This window comes from Oryzias latipes, chromosome 2 (genome assembly GCF_053564925.1).
Source record: "Oryzias latipes strain Hd-rR chromosome 2, Olatipes_Hd-rR_3.1".
Taxonomy (NCBI): domain Eukaryota; kingdom Metazoa; phylum Chordata; class Actinopteri; order Beloniformes; family Adrianichthyidae; genus Oryzias; species Oryzias latipes.
This window is the reverse complement of record NC_136238.1, coordinates 38,522,640-38,543,029: the sequence shown is the minus strand read 5'-3', so window position 1 is coordinate 38,543,029 and position 20,390 is coordinate 38,522,640. Positions and strand designations below refer to the sequence as shown.

The 20,390-nt window shown below is 42.0% G+C and overlaps 3 protein-coding genes across 10 annotated transcripts in view; 1 reads left to right on the top strand and 2 right to left on the bottom strand.

Moving 5' to 3' along the window:
* LOC110014093 (NACHT, LRR and PYD domains-containing protein 12-like) overlaps nt 1-20,390 on the top strand; it is a 471,367-nt gene that overhangs the window by 288,469 nt on the left and 162,508 nt on the right. The window lies entirely within an intron of this gene.
* Nucleotides 1-20,390, bottom strand: part of LOC105355210 (NACHT, LRR and PYD domains-containing protein 12) — a 212,952-nt gene that overhangs the window by 85,077 nt on the left and 107,485 nt on the right. The window lies entirely within an intron of this gene.
* LOC111948759 (uncharacterized) lies at nt 1,603-15,775 on the bottom strand. Its single transcript, XM_078936947.1, has 3 exons — nt 15,468-15,775; nt 15,148-15,369; nt 1,603-4,303 (listed from the first exon to the last, which is right to left on the bottom strand). Exons 2-3 carry the CDS (start codon nt 15,290-15,292, stop codon nt 2,889-2,891), a joined length of 1,560 nt encoding a protein of 519 aa, XP_078793073.1. The 5' UTR covers nt 15,293-15,369; nt 15,468-15,775; the 3' UTR covers nt 1,603-2,888.

Below are 20,390 nucleotides of genomic sequence, written 5' to 3'. Positions count from 1 at the left end.
GATTGTGCACTGAGAGGACATGTGCTGCTTGCTTGCAGTGATGTGCAAGCATCCCCCTACCGAGGGTCCTAAATGTCTAAGGTGCAATTAAAACCGAGACGGGGGGGGGGGGGGGGGGGTTGTTTCCATACAGCAACCATGGCAACCATTCTCTGTGTAGAATACACTTGAGGAGCGCAGGAAAACACAACTCGCAGTTGAAGAGGATATGAACAGGTGAACAGGTAGAGAGGAAAAGCAGGTAGAGAGGCGGGGGAGGGACGTTGACTTCAAATTCTATCAGAGAGATGGAAACACGGGCATCAGCTTTCACTGCGGGAATTGAAGCAGAAATTTTCTCTGGGATGAACTCAAACATGGAAACATGATTACCAAGTAGAACTCTTCAAAATAATAAACCTGATCTCTCCACATTCTCAGTGTCTACCATGCATTGATAAACACAGACGCAGTGTCAAGCTTCAAAGAACACAATTTCCAAGAGGCGGGACGGGGCGGCACACCCCCAACAACAGGTTATATAACAGAGCCCGGTCCATTAAGCGTCTCTGCCCGGTGCGTTCACAGACCTCAAGTACATAGAGCTCCAACAGCCACAAAGCTTAACGTAGTCCACTACTATATATTCATGAGGGGGAAAAAAAAAAAAATCGCCCAAATTATGCATACCTGCCCAAAGCCTTTTTTACACGCAAATTAAGAATCAAAACGGCCCAATCTGGAAACACTGGCTCTGGCTGCACTTTATGTGTATATATTTATTGACAAAGAGCTGCTGAAAACAGTTTTGTTGTGCACTGCTTGATGATAATTAAAGATCCTGATACATTCTTCTTTCTCTTTTGGCTTTTCCCATCAGGGGTCGCCACAGCAAAACAACCTCTCATTCGAGGATGAGTCGCATGGGTAACTTAGCAATGTTTTATACCGGATGCCCTTCCTGACGCAACCCTCTCAATTTATCCGGGCTTGGGACTGGCACAGAAGCAGAGAAGGGAACAGGGAGCAACCCGGACTCGAACCCTGGTTTCACGGACGGAAGGTGCCACAAACCAGCACGATCTAAACTGGCACCCTGATCCTGACACATTAAACATCGTAATAATGATATTGCTGTGAAAGTGTAGATAAAAGGAGGAGGTATACTGTACAAAAGATTCAGATAATTATGGTTAAAATACGTTCCTGTCCCTTTAAGTTCTCTTTAGAGTTAGACGCATGCTCATTACAAGAGTGATGACGTCATCGTGTTGCTGCACGGCACCTGCTTGTCTGCTTTCCTCCGTGCGTGTGCCGCTGCGTGGCAGGTTGAAATGAAGGTTTTCCCTTGGAAGTTTAGTGTGCGTTGATGACAAAGTAAGTTTATGTTAATATATGTTACTTGGAGTAATTTGGTTCAAATATTCACCATGTTTAAGTTGTGCACAGCTATATAAGTGTTAATTAGTGAATAATGAGCATAAAGCGCACGTGGGCGCTCTTGACTTCTTTGTTGTACATCAAATGCCTTGCCTTTTTTTGAACAGAGTCCAGCTTTGAAACCAGCAGAGAAGCAACAAACAGCAGAAATCCACACTGTGGTAAAGACTCCACACTTCTGACTGATGTTCACGTCCACTTTATTCTTCACAGTAAAGATTGGTACAGAACACTGAGAACCAAAAAGAACAGAGGAACAGTTCTAATGTCTTCCAGAAAACATGAATCACAAGAACATCAGACACAAACACCAGTCTGGTTCTTTAGCCGCCTTTTCTTTCATACATTTTTAGGAAAATCTTTTCCTCACAAAACTTGGTCTAACAAAACATAAACTGCAGTAACTACTTTCTGTTTAAAATAATCAAACGTTCACTGATCACATAAAAAGTGTCAGAAGTAAAGACATCTACAAAATCTTTCTAGTGTTGTCATGGTAACACACAGATGAACAACATACTCATCTACTCATCTCAGCATAAACTACAACCACATTGAATCCGTTCAAGATTTCACTAATAATACAAAACAGCACATTTCTATTAACAGGTACATCTGAAAGAATTCATTTTGCAAAATTATTTTACCATTTTTGTCCATGAAAGCAGCAAAACTCATTATCTAGTATCTTTACACATAGATTTAAATATATTGGTTCTTTTTTTCTTGGGTTTTGATAATTGTTGCTTAAAGAATATAAAATAAAAAAGGGTGTAAAAAAAACAGAATATTATATCAATCCCATGAAAAAAGGGATGTTTTCAGCTCATGTTAGCTTTTAGAAAACTGTTCATTGTTATGTGTTCTATACTAACTTGTGTCTCTTTTTAATTGAATGACTGCATCAATGTGTTTTGGAGGCCAACAGTCTGTTGTTCTGTGTTCATGTAATCTAAAAATTAACTAAAATATAAAAATAAATTATTCAAATTTTCTGAAATACAGTAACCAAAGTCATCGGCTGTGCTGCAGAAGTAGAGTGGTCAACCTCTGATAAGAATACCGCAGGTTCAATTAACACTTTGCCTGTCCATGTGTCAAAGTGTCATTGGACAAAACTGGCCCCCTCATTAATGCTGGTGGTTACAGGTTGGTGCCAGTGTGAGACAGCACAGCTGCCATCAGTGTGAAAGGGTGTGTGTGGGGGTGAATGGGACTGACTGTTAAATACTTAAGGCTTTCAAATAAGGTATATAAGCGGTATATATCCCATACGTTTATGGCACCATAAAACCAAGGCTTAAAATATTTCAATCTAAAAATCATAATTTCAAATACTAGCTTGTCTTTATGGAAGAAAATGTGTACTTCTTCCAAATATTTCCCTCTTCTCATGTAAACCCTGTGTTTTTTACTGCACAAGTTCTCTGCTCCATGTTTTCTTGAGTTTAAAGTTTTTAATAAATCCTTTATACAACTGTTTTAAAATGTTTTTCTCTTGTGTGAGTTATCATGTGTTTTTTAAGAAGAGATGTACGATTAAAACTTTTGTCACATTCTTTACAAGAAAAAGGCCTTTCTCCTGTGTGAGTTCTCATGTGTGTTTTGAGATTAAAACTTTGTCTAAAACTTTTGTCACATTCTTTACAAGAAAAAGGCTTTTCTCCTGTGTGAGTTCTCGTGTGTTTTTTGAGATGAGATGTACTATTAAAACTTTTGTCACATTCTTTACAAGAAAAAGGCTTTTCACCTGTGTGAGTTCTCATGTGGGTTTTGAGGTGAGATGTAGTATTAAAACGTTTGTCACATTCTTTACAAGAAAAAGGCTTTTCTCCTGTGTGAATTCTCATATGGGATTTGAGATTGGATAAATCACTAAAACCTTTAAGACATTCTTTACAAGAAAAAGGCTTTTCTCCTAGATGAGTTCTCATGTGTCTTTGGAGATCAGATAATTGACTAAAACTTTTATCACATTCTTTACAAGAAAAAGGCTTTTCTCCTGTGTGAGTTCTCATGTGCCTTTGGATATGTGATAATTGAATAAAACTTTTATCGCATACTTTACAAGCAAAAGGCTTTTCTCCTGTATGAATTCTCATGTGTGTTTTGAGAACTGATCTTAGACTAAAACTTTTATCACATTCTTTACATGAAAATCGCTTCTCTCCTGTATGAAATGTCACATTAGAAAGTTTGTTAGCTATTCTTGAATTTTCGCCAGCCTTGAAAGAGGAATGTCTTTTCTGTTTAGAAGATTCTTTGCGTTCAGACATGTGAGAAGTGTCCACACTTTGGACATGACTTCTGTCTCTTCTCTTATTCTGATCTCTGTTCTGTGGGTCTGTCTCTTCATCTGTGGTTGATGTTGATTCTTCGTGTTGGTTTCCTTCTTCATCCTGACTATCAGTTCCATTAAAGCTCTGCTGATTGTTTAGATCTGCTTCACTGTTCTCATCTTCCTCATAAGTAGGAATCTCCATCAAGGTATCAGTCTCCTGCTTCAGATCAAGCTGATCTTCATGCTGACTGATGTAGAGTTCTCCTGGTTCCTCTTTAATCTGTGGAAGCTGTTGTCCCCCTTGTTCCTCTTCAGTTTTTGGAGGTTCTGGTTCCTCATGTTCCACTCTGAAGTTCCTTTGCTGGTTGTTTAGATCTGCTTCACTGCTGTCATTTTCCTCATACATAGGAATCTCCATCAAGGTATCAGTCTCCTGCTTCAGATCAAGATGACTGTTGTAGAATCCTTCTTGCTCCTCTTTAAACTGTGATGGTTCAGGTTCCTCTTTATAATGCGGAGGATCTGGTTTATCCAGTTCAACTTTGAAGTTCCTTTGTCGGTTGCAGAGATCTTCATCTTCAGTCACCCAATGCTGAGGGAGGACTGCAGAAACAAAAAAAGAGACACTTTATGCTTTTTTTTGCTTTGTTGTTAAAAAACACTATTAACTGCTTATCAAAAAAAAAACAATAGTCTCTGAAGACTCTCATTCATCCAGTTTGTTCCCATTACAGTAGTAGGTTTAAAAAATGTCATCTGGACATAATCATTTTTAAAATTGAAAACGTTTCACCGTTCCAACTGCTGCTGAGGTGGAATGATGAAGCTCACATGAGGAACAGCAGGTTTCCTCTCACATGTTCCTGCTGCAGAAAACACTTTCATATGAACTCATCCAAATCATTAAGGATCAGCATGATTGACTGAATTTACATGAAAAGAAAATATATCAAAGAAATCTATACATACGGGAATGAATGAACGATTTTAAGTTTTTACCAGATAGATAGGACTTTGTTTGATTTTCTAGCTCTGCTTTTCTCCAAAGATTAAGAACATCAATAAATAACCAAGAAATGCTGATCTGGAACATTCTGTCTGTGAGTCTGACTGACACTTTGATACTTTCTACATTCTGCTTTGATCCGGGTTTGAACCTAGTTTACTGCGACCACAACACTTCCAATCCCAGCCCAGAACCTGAACCTGGTTCTGAACATGAAGCCGGTCTTCAGGGACAGCAGGACTGATGAGTAAGTGATCTTCTCAAATGGACTTCAGACCCCTTAGAGGTGAAACAGTCACTTTTCTCTTGGAATCTTATTGAATAATAAACCAATAAGATTGTTAAAACTATACAGTAGCCGTGGTTACATGTGCAAAATATCTTTGATCGGATCAAAGATTGGGTTAGAATTTACCTGCGCATGGTCCCGGAAAAACTTACGCCACACTTTTGGTCGGAATAAATCCTTTGGACATGCGCAGAATTATCTAAAAGACCGGAAATGACCATAAAAAGATTTTAAGTTCCGTTGTACACAAAGAAACTTGCTGCATAGAACTAGATGATTTTCTAAACTAGGGTTGGGTACCGAGCCCCGGTATTGAACCAGCCCCGGGGCCACATTCTTCAAGACCGCAGTATCGTTAAGATCTGACCTAAACGGTTCTGCTATCGGTACTGGAGAAGTCCCTTTATTTTTTGACTCCCACAAAATAAAACAATAAAAAACGTTATCTGGCATATGCAACTCATCAAGTTAGTCAATTTTCTTTTAATTAATGATGTTAAATTCGGTGCTTTCGGTGCTGAAAAGGAGTGGTCTGTCTGCCTATTTGTGTGCACGGGGGGCGGGGCTGTTCAGACAGTACGCGCCGCGCGCGCACACACACACGAGACAAGGCAGCGCACACACAGTCCATGGTGGTTTCATAGGGGACACGTGAGCGCCCCCCGAAAAATCCTTTTATCCCCCATACTCTAAGAACACCCATTTCCGTGTAAAATTAAGTAAGCTTGCGTCAAGGAGACCCTACCATCCTCTCACCTTGCTGCTACGATGACCGTATGTTGAGCTGTCTGTAAACACGCTGTGCGCGAGGGGGGGGGGGGGGGGGGGGGCTACACGCGGAGCAAACAACGAAAAGGTAGAAAGGGGGGGGCCTTAGACTCACCGCTTATGGTTCCGGACCCCCAATAAACTAACGGCTGCTTCCTAAAACTTGATAATTAATAACTAATGATATTCTTCATCCATAAAATTAATATAATTTATTGGTTTTACTGGATTTAAAATAAATAAATAAATAGAAACTAATCTGCATCAAAGTAAATTTGTTTCCATCCTCTCAATTAACTTAACTCTGGGTGTTTGACAGACAGAAAAGTCTGTTCAAGGTTGTGGAAAATGGACAAAAGAATGAAATATATTCAAAGGAAACATCACGCTTATAAAGAAAAAAAATAATGAAATTAAATAATTAAATAAATATCCTGTGTGGAACATTCTCATGTACAAAGTAAAATGTTTTGTTAAAAAAAACAATGTTATTGCATAATGAGGCAATAAAACACTTTATGTTCTCAATTTGTTATTTATTTATTAATTTTTCGTCCAAAAAAGTATCGATAAGAGTACCGTTAAAATACCGGATCGATAAGCAGTATCGATAAGAGTAGTAGTACCGTTAAAACCTTATGGATAACCATCCCTATTCTAAACATGCTTTTATTATTGTTATGATTATTATGAAGCACCTATTCGCTTATCTTTTTATTTTTAATCCATGTGGTCAGTGCTTCTTGGGTGGCGGAACGGAGCCGGAAGAAGGGTTAGGAGTCGGCCAGCACATGCTAATAACATTTAGCCAAAGATGAACATAATATCCCTGTGGTCAATGCTGCAATCTGGACCTTGGCTGCACGTAAATAGTGGAATAGCATCAGTGTTTATTTTGTGTGGACACGACTGGTCACACAAATCCACGTGGCAAATGCCTTGAAAAGCCGCCTCTGTTAGCTAACACACTGCCCAAAAGCCACTTCTCTGTTCAGGGACTCAATTTTACCAGGAGACACGGTTCTCCTGTGTTCGGCAGCCTGCTCACGCAGAGCGGCGGGACAGGCCGCGGTCCGAACCTCCCATGGAGCGCACATGTAACAAAACACCCTCCCTTGCCTGCAAACACAAAGCTATGAGTCCGGCTGCCCGAGCCAGAAACATTGTTTACTCGCGTGGAGCAGCCGGTCGGACCCGTTTGCCTCCAAAATCTCCTCTAGAGCGAAACAAAGTCGAAGTAGAAACTGAGCAGTACAGACCCATGATCGGAATAAACTGTTTATATGCACCACAATTGGATCAACAATCAGCATAACCCACATATCTCCATCGGAAAGAGATTTTGATCCAAATGAGTCTGATTTACAGCACACATTCTTTTTCCGATCAGGCGCTTAATGCGATTACTTTTGTCCATGTAAACACAGCTATTGTTACAGGATTTCTCAAACAGAGAAGTTCCAAAAAAAATGTACAGATCATAAACATTTTAAAGCTTCTAAACTGCCTCATATTACAAAAATAAATGTTCTGCCTCTCCTTAAGGGCGTTTCAGTTTGGCCACTAGGTGGAGCTCCACTATAGCATTATACTTCATTCCAGAAGATTTGGGTCTTCAACCTATTTCAGGTCACAGACTGGAACAATATTTTCACGGATCAGTCTGAAATAAGCAAAAGTTTCCCTTTGATCATTTTTAGCTTCTGTTTTCGGAAAAAAATGTTTTTCACATTAAATGCTACTACAAAAAAAATTTGTTTAAAAATAAAACATTTGTAGGCTGTTGTTTTAGATGACGAGGATTCGGTGAAGGAATTTTGTTAATTTGTAGAAGTTGTTTCTGATTTATAAAAATTCTATAAAAGCAACAGTCGCTTTTTTTTCTTTCATAGAATATTATTATAACACTGAGAACTCAATCAAGTCTCAGATCAGAGCAAAAATATTATTCATAATTTTTTTTAACAAATTCTGATCGATTGAGTATTTAATTTTAACAGAGGACTTTCTGTGCTACAGTTTCTCAACAGATGCCTAATATACCATTACTTTCCCCTTTACAAATTTTCTCAGACCTGAAACATATTCAGGTTGACAACTTTATTTGACTGAATCTTCATCCCCTGTCAAATGCTTGCTGCTGGTTAAAACTTATACTCTGTGATGAAGATGAAAACATCAAACTGGATGCTTACAACCAGATGCTAACTTTAACCACGTCCGACTTTTAAGGTGTGATGAAAAAATAATTAAAATAAAATTACACAACCATCGTAAAACTGGTATTTCCTAAATATAATAGACATGAATGTCTGCAACTATGTGTGAAACATTCGAGACCCACTAGCTCCCCACCCAATAGATTTTATTGTTTGTTTGTTTTTTAGCTTTAGCTTAGAGTTACTAACTTTGCACTTCGAGCATCTGCTTAAAGTCACGTACTGCGTAAAGACAGACTGATGTGGTGAACAGAATCTGGTAGTTTTCCGGGACAGTTTTCTTCATTCTGCTCTCGCCTGCCGAATTTCTGCCCATTACCACAACGTATGTGTCACACTCCCGCAATATGCATGTCCACTCCCACCCGCAAAACTCTGAGAATTTATTCTTGCACAATAATAGAGATGCATTGATTTTGTGTCTTCTCCCGTCCAGCAGGAAAAAAAAAAAACACACGTATTTGTATTGATATTTTTTAAGAGAATCATGGGGTCGTTTGTTTCGTTTCCCTGGCCTGCATGTAAAATAAAAACAATTGAGAAGCTTATCCAAACGTCAGATTTTCCTAGCTTAGCTTCTGTGCTGTAAATCAGCGGTCCCCAACCTTTATTGTGCAATGGACCGGTTTTGATGCCTGGCAAAATTCTAACAGACCGATATATTATATGCGGCGGACAAACGCTGCAGCAATGCTACAATATGGGCAGAGACACGTGATAAGACGTACTTTGCACTTTTATTTTGACACGCAAACCAATCATATGATGTACATTATGAGGCCACCTCCTTTACTTTTGCTGCACACTGCAGTGTCTCTGTCAGCACGCCAAAAAAGAACCCATGTTCTGCGTCCATATTGTTGTCGGGTGTGTTGGCTGTTAGCCAAGTCTCTGTTAGCATGAATAGACAGTACTCGCGATAGATCCTTTGACTACCGACCAACCCAAGGAGTTCATCTGCCTTATTTGCAGGCATTTATATTTCCCATGATCACTGACGGGACTGGTAGTTAATATCTCCAGCTGTGTTCTTTTTTGGCGATGGCCCTTTTTCTCCTCCTCCTGGTTGATGATTTATAGTCAATATTTTTTTCATTTTCAATGATCTGATCTGTGAACTGAAATGGATCCAGAACATCTTTATCCAAAACTCAGAGAGAAATACCTGGTACTGAACAGTGCAGCTGAGGTTTTCCAGATTCCTTGGATTCTTTATAATTAAATTATTATTTGATGGAAATACAAATTGATTTAATATGAGTTTTAATTATGTTCCTCCCTTTCTTGGATTGGACATTAATGAGAAAGTTCTGACACTAAGAACTCTCATCATTGATTTGTGTCACAAAGATTGTATTGTTTTGCTTTTTATTCAGGAACAAAATTAGTGATCACGTAAAATGACATCATATGGTGTTTCATCGCTGCCATTAATTGAATAAGCGTAAAGACAACTGACCGGGTGTATTCAAGAACTGAGCGAGCTAGGCTTACAACCGCGCAGGCGTAATTCTTACAAGGCGACCCCGTACGCCTGCAATCCTAACTGAGCCATGATCCTGCTAGTTCACTTCGCCTTTGGGCGCTTGCTTGGGTTTGCGCGCAGCGTTAACCCTTGTGCTATCTTAGATGACCTCACCCTTGCATTGACGTGTTCTCCCTACTGTGACAAAGGTGGAAATATTTCATGTAATCCATGGACACCAATGAATATCAAAACATTGAAGAAAAAAGGTTCAGAGCACTGTCTAGTGGGTCTAGATGACCCAACTCCCAATGTTAAAGTGCCTAGGATAGCACAAGGGTTACTGGGGCGTTTTTGTCACTTGGGTGGGCGGTATTTAGGGGTGTGTTTGTCACTTGGGGGCGATAACCTTTCTGGTTGATCTGATTGGCCGAAATTTGCTGGTCAAATCCGGCAAAACAGTGGGGCGGGACTTTCATTTTTCAGAGCAGGGGTGGCTAACAGGCGCTCTCTGGGTTTTTAATTGTACTTTCACAACCATAAGGTGAACATAAAAGTCTTACACTTTTCCAAAATGTACGGAGCGGCCCTAATGTGTTGTTGTGTTTGGTAAAGAGTATTTAGAATAGAACAGCATGAGAGGAAAAGAGGTGAGAACGTGAAAGATGCCCCCCCCCACGCAGGAATAGAGCAGCTGCAGTTCGGTTAAGTTTAGGGGCGTGAAGATGACTTCATCACTGCATGTTTTTTTTTTGTTGAAATTTCTGCATATGGTGCGCCACGGAACTATAATAAACACATTAAACACATTCATCTTTCCTGATAATTTACTTTTTCTGCTAGTCCTGTGTTCAGACTTCAAAGTTTCTGGGGGAAACCTTTTATTACTGTTCTCCTTCACTCCCTGCGCCACGCCTCTCAAACGCTCTTGCGCTGCACGCGCTCCCTCTTCTTACACACACGTGTGCGGTTTTAGCAGCACATGTACATACTCATTCTACAACAGAAGTTTCCGTCTCGCGAGGAGATACGACAAATTTACTGCGTTCTAATTATTGATTTCCATTGTATTGATTTCCATTACAAGCTGCGTGCGTTCTTGAGTGCGCGACACGGCCGCCCGCCGGAGGATTTTGTGTTGGGGGAGGGGAGGGGGGTAATTACTGTTCTCCTTCACTCCTTAACACCAAACACCAGCGCGCAATGTTACATTTCGATGAATATCACTACATGTTTTGTTTGGGAACCATTTTGTGCAGCACAACAGTATGTGTCTGGAGCCGGTTTAGCTCGTGCTGGTTTGCGGCGCCTTCCGTCCGTGAAACCAGGGTTCGACTCTGGGCTGCTCCCTGTTCCCTTCTCTACCTCTGTGCCGGTCCCAAGCCCGGTTTGAGAAGGTTGCGTCAGGAAGGGCATCCGGCGTAAAACATTGCCAAATTTACCATGCGACTAGTTCGCTGTGGCGACCCCTGATGGGAGAAGCCGAAAGTGGAAGAAGAAGAACATTATGTGTCTGTGTAAAAAAAGGCGGAGCCTCCTGCCACGCGTTCTTCATGGGTGTCAGGATCATGGCTACTGAAAAGGTGACAAAGTGTCTGCAGTCTCATTTATTACTGGGCAATATATAATATTCTGAGAAGAGAGCAAAGGTGAAGGCTCGCATGCAGCTCGCGAGTGGTCCGCTGAAGAAGAATCAACACGCACCCCCAACACACGTGTGTGTAGGGCTCCAGGCTAACTTTTTTCACTAGGAGCACAGTGGCCCCTAACTGAAAATTTTAGGGGCACAACCAGAAAATTTAGGGGCACATACCGTAAATCAACATTCTAACCAAATCTACTAATTTCCACTGTATTACTAATAAATACTTTAATAATAGATGCAGAAATTACAATGTGCTGTTTCAAATGCAGAGTCACATTTCATTCTGCACTTTTGAAAATGCAACTAGAAGGTAAACTGACAAAAGCATCGCTGTCATGACAGTACAAATAAGTAAAGAAAACGGATGGAAATGTATCTTTGTGACACCAAATATGTGCAGCCAAGATGCACAATAACCGTGTTTGAGATCACCCAGGTGAACTCAACGCTGCGCAGATCACCTGGTGTGTGACATATATTTTTGTTTTTGCTCCAACATCAACTGTCAATCATCACAAAAATATCGCGAGCAAGGGGCAAACCTACTCGGACACAGCTGGAAACTGAACTGACTGAAAGCTGCGCTACAGACTACAAAACAATGCATTATGGGACATGTGTCCTGATGTTTTTTGTAGTGGAGTGATTAATTAAAATAATTTAAAATACCAATTCATTAAAAAAGGCCACATACATAACAAGTCATTAAAATAATCATAAAATATATAATAACACAGATCATACTAAGGGGGAGAAGAATATTAAAACTAAATAAAATGTTAAGGACAACTCCAATTTCCTGTCCTCCTTCAGTCTTGCTGCAGATTCGCTTTCATCTCACAGCCCCCCCGCCTGGTGTCCCCAACGATCCAGGCGAGGTGCTGGTTCATCTCAAACACGTCTGTCGTTGCATTTTCCCCACGTATTTTCAGTGTGTCTAAAACTAATGTTGTTTTTGCTCGAGCGTGTTTAATGTTCAAGCCCCGTTAGCTGTCACGCATGTAGGTGTGGGACATTTATTCTCCTTAGCTGACCCGACTCCCGCGAGAGCGGCGTGCTGCCGTAACGGCCGTGCATAACCGTCTGATGCGCCGCCGTAACCGTAACCAAAACCTAAACCTTCCTCCGGTTCTGTGTGACCCAGAGAAAAGTTCATCACGGACTGCATGTATGTAGAAAATTACAAGCGAATAAATACGTTCTAAAAGAAAGTAAGGACTGCATGTATGTAGAAAATTACAAGCGAATAAATACGTTCTAAAAGAAAGTAAGGAACTCCTTAATGTGGAGGGAGGGGGCTGTCAGGTTTCCTGCTTTCAAACCCTGTCATTGTCACGCCCCCCAAGAGTCATATACCCCACTGTGATTGGTTGGTCAGCTTCGCGCACGACAATGAAAAAGTGTCATTCATACAAACTGGCGGGCTGCAGTAACATTAAACCTTCATATTAAGGCGGGGACCGCAAAATATCATCTTGGGGGCCGCGAGTTTGAGACCCCTGCTGTAGACTCTGGCACTGGTACACTAGCCGCAGGTCGGACGAACGAATCAATAGTTCGCTTACTCATAGCTCAGACGCACATATCAGGTTGTGATGATATTTGTCTCCGTTTCCTTCCCACAGATGTTTACGCGCGCGAATATCTCTAGGCCCCTCCACGCATTTTAGCCACTCGCAGTGGCTTTCCCTATTCTTCTCACACGCAGTGGCCGCTTCACACACAGGCATCACGCGAGAGTGTACGTGCTCGCGTTTCATGAGTATGTGCGCGAGTGTGTGTTTGTCTGCCTGCGTGCGTGTGCGCTCGCGTCTCATTGATTATTTCATTGATCATTGACGTGCCCCTTCCACGTTTAATGCATAAAAAAATACGTAGGGTGGGGGAGGCAAATTTACTGGTAGCACATGTGCGACTGGATGTAAAATTCAGTCGCACACTCTCAAATTTTGGTCGCAAAATGCGCAGTCGCAGTCTGGAGCCCTGGTGTGCGCTCCTTCCTCCAACACACGCAGCGTGCTGACACACAGACAGTCATTCTGCAACACCCATATAGGTAGTTCATTAGTTAGATAGGTAGTAGTTAGTTGTTATTTTTTAATAAAGAATACTGCGTTGTAATTGTATTCATTTGCGACGCGGCCGCCGGGGGATTTTGTGTTTGGCGTATTAAACGCCCCCTGGTGGTTCATCGCTGCATAACTTTAGTCATGATTCATTTATCTATGAAAATTTAAATTTAAATTTTTTGCAACAAGATAAAATAAAGATGAATTTTCCTACTTTTTCTATTTAATGTAACAGGAATATGCTGACGAGTCTTCATTACCAGGTCAAATAAATGTGGACATTTTTTTGTTGTTGTGAGATTGATTTTTACAGAATGGTGTTGCGCAGAGTTTGCACTTTGTTGACGGTCCCTTGTCAGCCTGCTGTATGTCTGCATTCACAGCTTGAACAATTCTGATTAAAAGGAAAAAAAACGATGTTTTTTCTTTAGAAATGCATTTGTGGTTCACTCTCTGTGTTAATACAAAAGGATTGAGATATTTGCTGACACATTTGAACGTTTATCAGAAGTTATTGAGGCCGGAAGTCTTTTTTTCTTTTCCGAAGTCTAAATCTTGAGCGCAGCCACTTCCAGCAGATTAAAGTGAAAAGCTGTCCATCCTCCGCTCCTCTTACTGGGTGGCAGCGCCGGGCGAGTTACGCCACACTTTGGGACTGCAGGACTTAAGCTTGGGCTGACGCGTCTGCTTGCACTGTTCTTTGGATCAACACGGCAACGAGACGGACTGATGATGACATAGGGAAGCTGGCATGTTTGATAAAAATTTAGCCAAGCTGTTCATTCAAATACAGAAGATGAGGACTTTGATGGATTTTTGGATGCTGATTGATGACTGAAAAAATAAATCACAACCAACTCAGTTTTGCTCCCAGTGCCTTTTTTAAAACACATACTAGCCTCTATGACCATCACAGTTAGAAATGTCGGCTCTTTGTGTCAAACTTGTTCGTCACCCCTGTCGGTGTTAGAGGCTTTGTTGGAAAATCCGCAGATGTAACGTGGACTAAAACGTTAACCAATGACCCTAGACCAGGGTAAGAAAGTGCAGCAGTTTTTTTGTGCTGTACGTTTTTCTTATGTGAAAACCCCCTGAATTTGTTAATGTTTTAATCCACGTTACAGCCGCCGTTTCTTTTCTTTAAAGCTTCTTCTTCTTTCTTTAAAGAAAGTCCCAACCACTGCTTTGCTGGATTTGACCACCAAATTTCGGCCAATCAGATCAACCAGAAAGGTTATCGCCCCCAAGTGACAAAAACGCACCTTTAACACTGCGCGCAAACCCAAGCAAGCGCCCAAACGGGAATTGACCACGTAGGATCACGGCTCAGTTAGGATTGCAGGCGTGCAGTTGTAAAATGCAGGGTCGCTCGGTTAGAATTGAGCCTGCACGGTTGTAAGATTCACTCATTCAGTTCCAGAATACGCCCACTCAGTTGTCTTTATGTCCTTTAACTTTACGGCAGTGATGGAACACCATAACATCACTTCATCTGAAAGCCCTGCTTTTTAAGAAGCACTGCTATATGCATGTATATTGTATTGCAGAAATCTGCTTGATTCCTGCCTTCAGTAACAGATAATAGGTACCAAGGTCACCAGTAGGCCTGTTTTTGACTTTTAGTCTGTTTTCTTTCTGTACTGGAGTGTTTATGGAGCCACGACACCTGCAATGCAGACTAGACAAAAACACACCATTCTAATTTTCACCTCCCCTTACTGAATATTTAAAAAAGCCTTTTTGCCTTGATGACAGAGAGAGCAGATAGCCACAAAACCTAACAGGTGGTGTTTTTCCACCTCTCCCCTTTTGCAAAAGGTTTGAAAATTCATGCAGACTCTAGTGTGTTTTTTCATTTCTGCAAATGTCCTTTTTGGACGTCCTGAACCATCCGAATCTGCGAAGGCTGGACGAGACTGCAACAAGCCCTTTTAGTGACATAAAGATCAGGGCAAACCAATGAATTTAAAATGTTTAGTCACATACCGACTATGTTGAGTTGAAGCTGCGGGTTCCAGCTGCTATCCAGCAGTCTGCGCTGACGACAGAGCTCCTCCTCGTTCTGGACGATGGTTCCTTCAGCAGCAGAAAGTTGTTCTCTGACAGAACCTTCCTGAGGTTCTGAAGACATGGTTCCTGCTCCGATCTTCAGCTCCAACTCCCACAAACACCGCCGTCCTCTTCACTGCAGCTCCGATCGATCATCTGCTAGTCTCACAATCACAGCAATCCACGTTGTCTTTCAGTTCAACACTTCTTCACTCATTTACGACACTTTGGAAAATGCTGACAGTTCCCACACGAACCACGTATCGTCCTTTCTGTCCAAAAACCTCACAAACGTCCCAACAAAACACCACCGTCCTCTCAACACAAGCTAACGCTGCTAGCCTGCTAACAAGCTAACGCTGCTAGCGCCTCGTGCTGTTCTTCTTCTTTGTTTGGCTAATAGGGTCATGGTACTTTAGCGCCACCAGCTGGTCTGGAGTGTTGCCTGTCGCTCATATTAGGTCGATAACGGCATAAAAAACGTCCATTTTACACTTTAATGTCAAATAAAGGAGAAATGGGCGGGTTTTAGTAACAATTTTTGACTAGTCTTTTTAGACCAGTAAAAGTATTTTTCGAACAAAATGGAGAGGGGGGGGGACGTGAACTTCCGGTTCCGGCTAATGATGTTGGGGCGCCATTTTGTCGTCTGCAGCCAGGTCTTCTTGGGCTTGTTTAACCGAAAGAAAAAGAAGAGTAACATATTTCCTGATCAACATTGGTCTTTTCAAACTGAAATATGAAACCATCTAAAAACTATGACATCAAACCAGTGGTAGGAAAAGTGACGTCACGTCCCTTCATGTTTTTGGGTTAAAAAAATGTAAAAATTCTATTCTTAATATTCTATCTTTACTTTCTGCATTGACTTTATTTATTATTAGAGTCATCAAACTTTGAACAACTTTGAAATTGAAAAAAAAAATAGAATTGGATTTTTAATTCCATACCTACATTTGCATCGGTTTAGCTCAGTGGTTATTTCTACCGCTGAATTGTCACATTTGACGGTAGGGGCCATTTTCAATTTTGGGGTGACACACAAAAACCATGAGCTATTTTTAAAATTAATTCTACTAAACGTAGTAAAACAGCCTTTAGAAAACTAACAGAAAGTTAAATTCCCACTGGTTTATTTTGATTTATTGTGTTTATATTTATTGCTTAGGTGTGTCTGCTTGGGATGTTTGGCTCTTGACTATAATGAACAAAAAGTCAGTTGTTCTGAAATAACAATAAAAATAACAATAATACACTTCCATGGTAACTATTAATCTGTAGACATTTCTATTCAGACTAATAAACATGAAACAGTTTTATTCATAACTTCACCTGTTGGTCCAGGAACAGGTCTAGCACCTTTTGCTGGGTTCTGTCTTTTTTCTCTGACCAATGATGCTGACTGTCCCTCGTCTGATGCCGTCTCATTTTGTCTTCCTCATTGTTGTCTGTCATTCATGCTGGCTGTGGATCATGCTGCTCTGTCTCATCTTCCTCCTCCTCAATACTCCTCTGTTGCTCCCCTACCATCCCTTTCACTCTTTCTGCTGTACCTTTCTTCTTAAAATAAACTAAAATTAGAATAGATTTAGACTTTCTCTTCATTCTCCGAAAATTGAAATACACAAGCATCAACTAATGACTTTAGGTAACTATATGGAAACAGGTCAAAAACACATCAAAATGTTGCAGTAACAACAGCCAGTCCTCAAATTGTGCCAGGAAATGCGAGGCGCGTGTGACGGGGGGACATCTTTTTTTTTTGGTACTAATAAAATGTCATTGCACATCCACCACTGCTGGTGGATGTGCACCCTCTATGATACTGCCCCTCTATGATGCTATTCACGTTTTGTGTCTCAATTTTTGGCCCCCTCCCCCCCTCACATACACATACACAAGGTTGCTTCTTTAGCCTTTTCTCAGACGAGTTTCTTTGGCTCTGATGTTTTATCACTATCATTATTATTATTGTTTATTCATATTAATCGGTTTTCCTTTTTCACATGTGATCTTTTTTAGTGTTTACATGTATAAAGGACACATCTGAATAAATGGATGTACAGATTTAACCCTTGTGGTATCCTAGGCACATTGGGAGTTGGGTCATCTAGACCCACTAGACAGTGCTCTGAACCTTTTTTCTTCAATGATTTGTGATCTTCACTGGTGTCCAATGATTTGTGATCTTCACTGGTGTCCATGGATTAATCTAGCCACAGGGGTTGCAAGCCAGTTACTTCTGTGCCGGTCCCAAGCCCGGATAAATAGAGAGGGTTGCGTCAGGAAGGGCATCCGGTGTAAGAATTGCCAAAATAACCATGCAAATCATCCACAACACTTTAGACATACCGGATCGGTCGAGGCCCGGGTTAACAACGACCCCCACCGATGCTGTTAACATACAGGGTGTCGGTGGAAATTTGACTACTGTTGGTCGAAGAAAGAAGGGAGGCAGAAGGGTCCGTGGCCAGAGAGAGAAGGGAAAAGGCAGGAACATAGGTTTGAGAATAGGGACTCTTAACGTTGGCACAATGACAGGGAAAGGCAGAGAGCTGGCAGACATGATGGAGAGAAGGAAGGTAGATGTACTGTGTGTGCAGGAGACAAGGTGGAAGGGCAGCAAGGCACGTAGTATTGGAGGAGGATACAAACTGTTCTATCATGGTGTCGATAGGAAGAGAAACGGGGTAGGAGTGATTCTGAAGGGGGAGTTTGTAAACAGTGTTCTAGAGGTGAAAAGAGTCTCAGACAGGATGATGAGCCTAAAGTTAGAAATTGAAGGGGTGATGGTGAATGTAGTCAGTGGGTATGCGCCACAGGTTGGCTGTGAGTTAGAAGTGAAGGAGAGATTCTGGAGTGAGTTGGATGAGGTCATCGAGAGTATCCCCAGAGGAGAGAGAGTTGTTATTGGAGCAGACTTTAATGGACATGTTGGTGAGGGCAACAGAGGTGATGAGGAGGTGATGGGCAGGTTTGGTGTGAAGGAAAGGAATCTGGAGGGACAGATGGTGGTGGACTTTGCGAAGAGGATGGAAATGGCTGTAGTCAACACTTACTTCCAGAAGAGAGAGGAACATAGAGTGACATACAGAAGTGGAGGTAGGAGTACTCAGGTGGACTACATCCTATGTAGACGAGGTCATTTGAGAGAGGTTAATGACTGCAAAGTGGTGGTAGGAGAGAGTGTAGCCAGACAGCACCGCATGGTGGTGTGTAAGATGACTCTGGAGGTCAGGAAGAAGAAGAGAGGGAAAACAGAAAAGAAGACCAAGTGGTGGAAGCTACAGAATGAAGAAACTTGTGAGGAATTTGGGCAGAAGTTGAGACAGGTCCTGGGTGGTCAGGATGAGCTTCCAGATGACTGGGAAACTACAGCAGAGATTATCAGGGAAACAGGTAGGAAAGTGCTAGGTGTGTCATCTGGAAAGAGGAAAGACGGTAAAGACACTTGGTGGTGGAATGAGGAAGTACAGGACTGCGTCCAGAGGAAGAGGTTGGCTAAAAGGAAGTGGGATGTAGAAAGGACTGAGGAAGGTAGACAGGAGTACAAGGAAGCGCAGCGTAGAGTGAAGAGAGAGGTGGCAAAGGCCAAACAGAAAGCTTACGATGAGCTATATGACAGGTTAGACACAAAGGAAGGAGAAAAGGACTTGTACAGACTAGCCAGACAGAGAGACAGAGATGGGAAGGACGTGCAACAGGTAATGGTGATTAAGGACAGAGATGGAAAGGTGCTAACAACCCAGGAGAATGTACAGAAAAGATGGAAGGAGTATTTTGAGGAGCTGATGAACGTGGAAAATGACAGGGAAAGAAGGGAGGAAGATGTGGTTGTTGTGGAGCAGGAAGTAGCAGAGATTGGAAAGGATGAGGTTAGGAAGGCTCTGAAAAGGATGAAGAGCGGAAAGGCCGTTGGTCCTGATGACGTACCTGTGGAGGTATGGAAGTGCTTAGGAGAGACAGCAGTGGAATTTCTAACGAGGTTGTTCAATAGGATTTTAGAGAGTGAGAAGATGCCTGAGGAATGGAGGAGAAGCGTTCTGGTTCCGATCTTTAAGAACAAGGGTGACACGCAGAACTGCAGCAACTATAGAGGAATAAAGTTGATGAGCCACACAATGAAGCTGTGGGAAAGAGTAGTGGAAGCCAGGCTTAGGAAGAAGGTGGAGATTTGTGAGCAGCAGTATGGTTTCATGCCCCGTAAGAGCACCACTGATGCCATTTTTGCTTTGAGAATGTTGATGGAAAAGTACAGAGATGGTCAGAAGGAGCTGCATTGTGTGTTCGTAGATTTAGAGAAGGCGTATGACAGGGTGCCGAGGGAGGAGCTGTGGTACTGTATGAGGTCGTCTTGAGTGGCAGAGAAGTATGTCAGAGTAGTTCAGGACATGTATGAGAGAAGTATGACGGTGGTGAGATGTGCTGTAGGTCAGACAGAGGAGTTCAAGGTGGAGGTGGGACTACAGCAAGGATCAGCTTTGAGTCCTTTTTTGTTTGCTATGCTGATGGACAGGCTGACAGACGAGGTAAGACAGGAATCTCCCTGGACAATGATGTTTGCGGATGACATCGGAATTTGCAGTGAGAGTAGAGAGCAGGTGGAGGAACAGCTAGAGAGGTGGAGGTTTGCTCTGGAAAGAAGAGGCATGAAGGTCAGTCGTAGTAAGACAGAATACATGTGTCTGAACGAGGGGGATCAAGGTAGAAGCGTTAGGTTACAGGGGGCTGAGGTGAAGAAGGTGCAGGAGTTTAAGTACTTGGGGTCAACAGTTCAGTGTGATGGGGTGTGTGGAAAAGAGGTGAAGAGGTGAGTGCAGGCAGGTTGGAGCGGGTGGAGGAAAGTGTCAGGAGTGTTGTGTGACAGAAGAGTGCCAGCAAGACTCAAAGGAAAGGTGTACAAGACAGTGGTGAGACCAGCTCTGCTCTATGGGTGAGAGACGGTAGCAGTGAGACAGAGACAAGAGGCTGAGATGGAGGTAGCGGAGATGAAGATGTTGAGGTTCTCCTTAGGAGTGACCAGGTTAGACAGGATAAGGAACGAGTACATCAGAGGGACGGCTCATGTTGCCTGTGTTAGCGACAAAGTCAGAGAAGCCAGACTGAGATGGTTTGGACATGTTCAGAGGAGGGATAGTGGATATATTGGTAGAAGGATGTTGGAGATGGAGCTGCCTGGC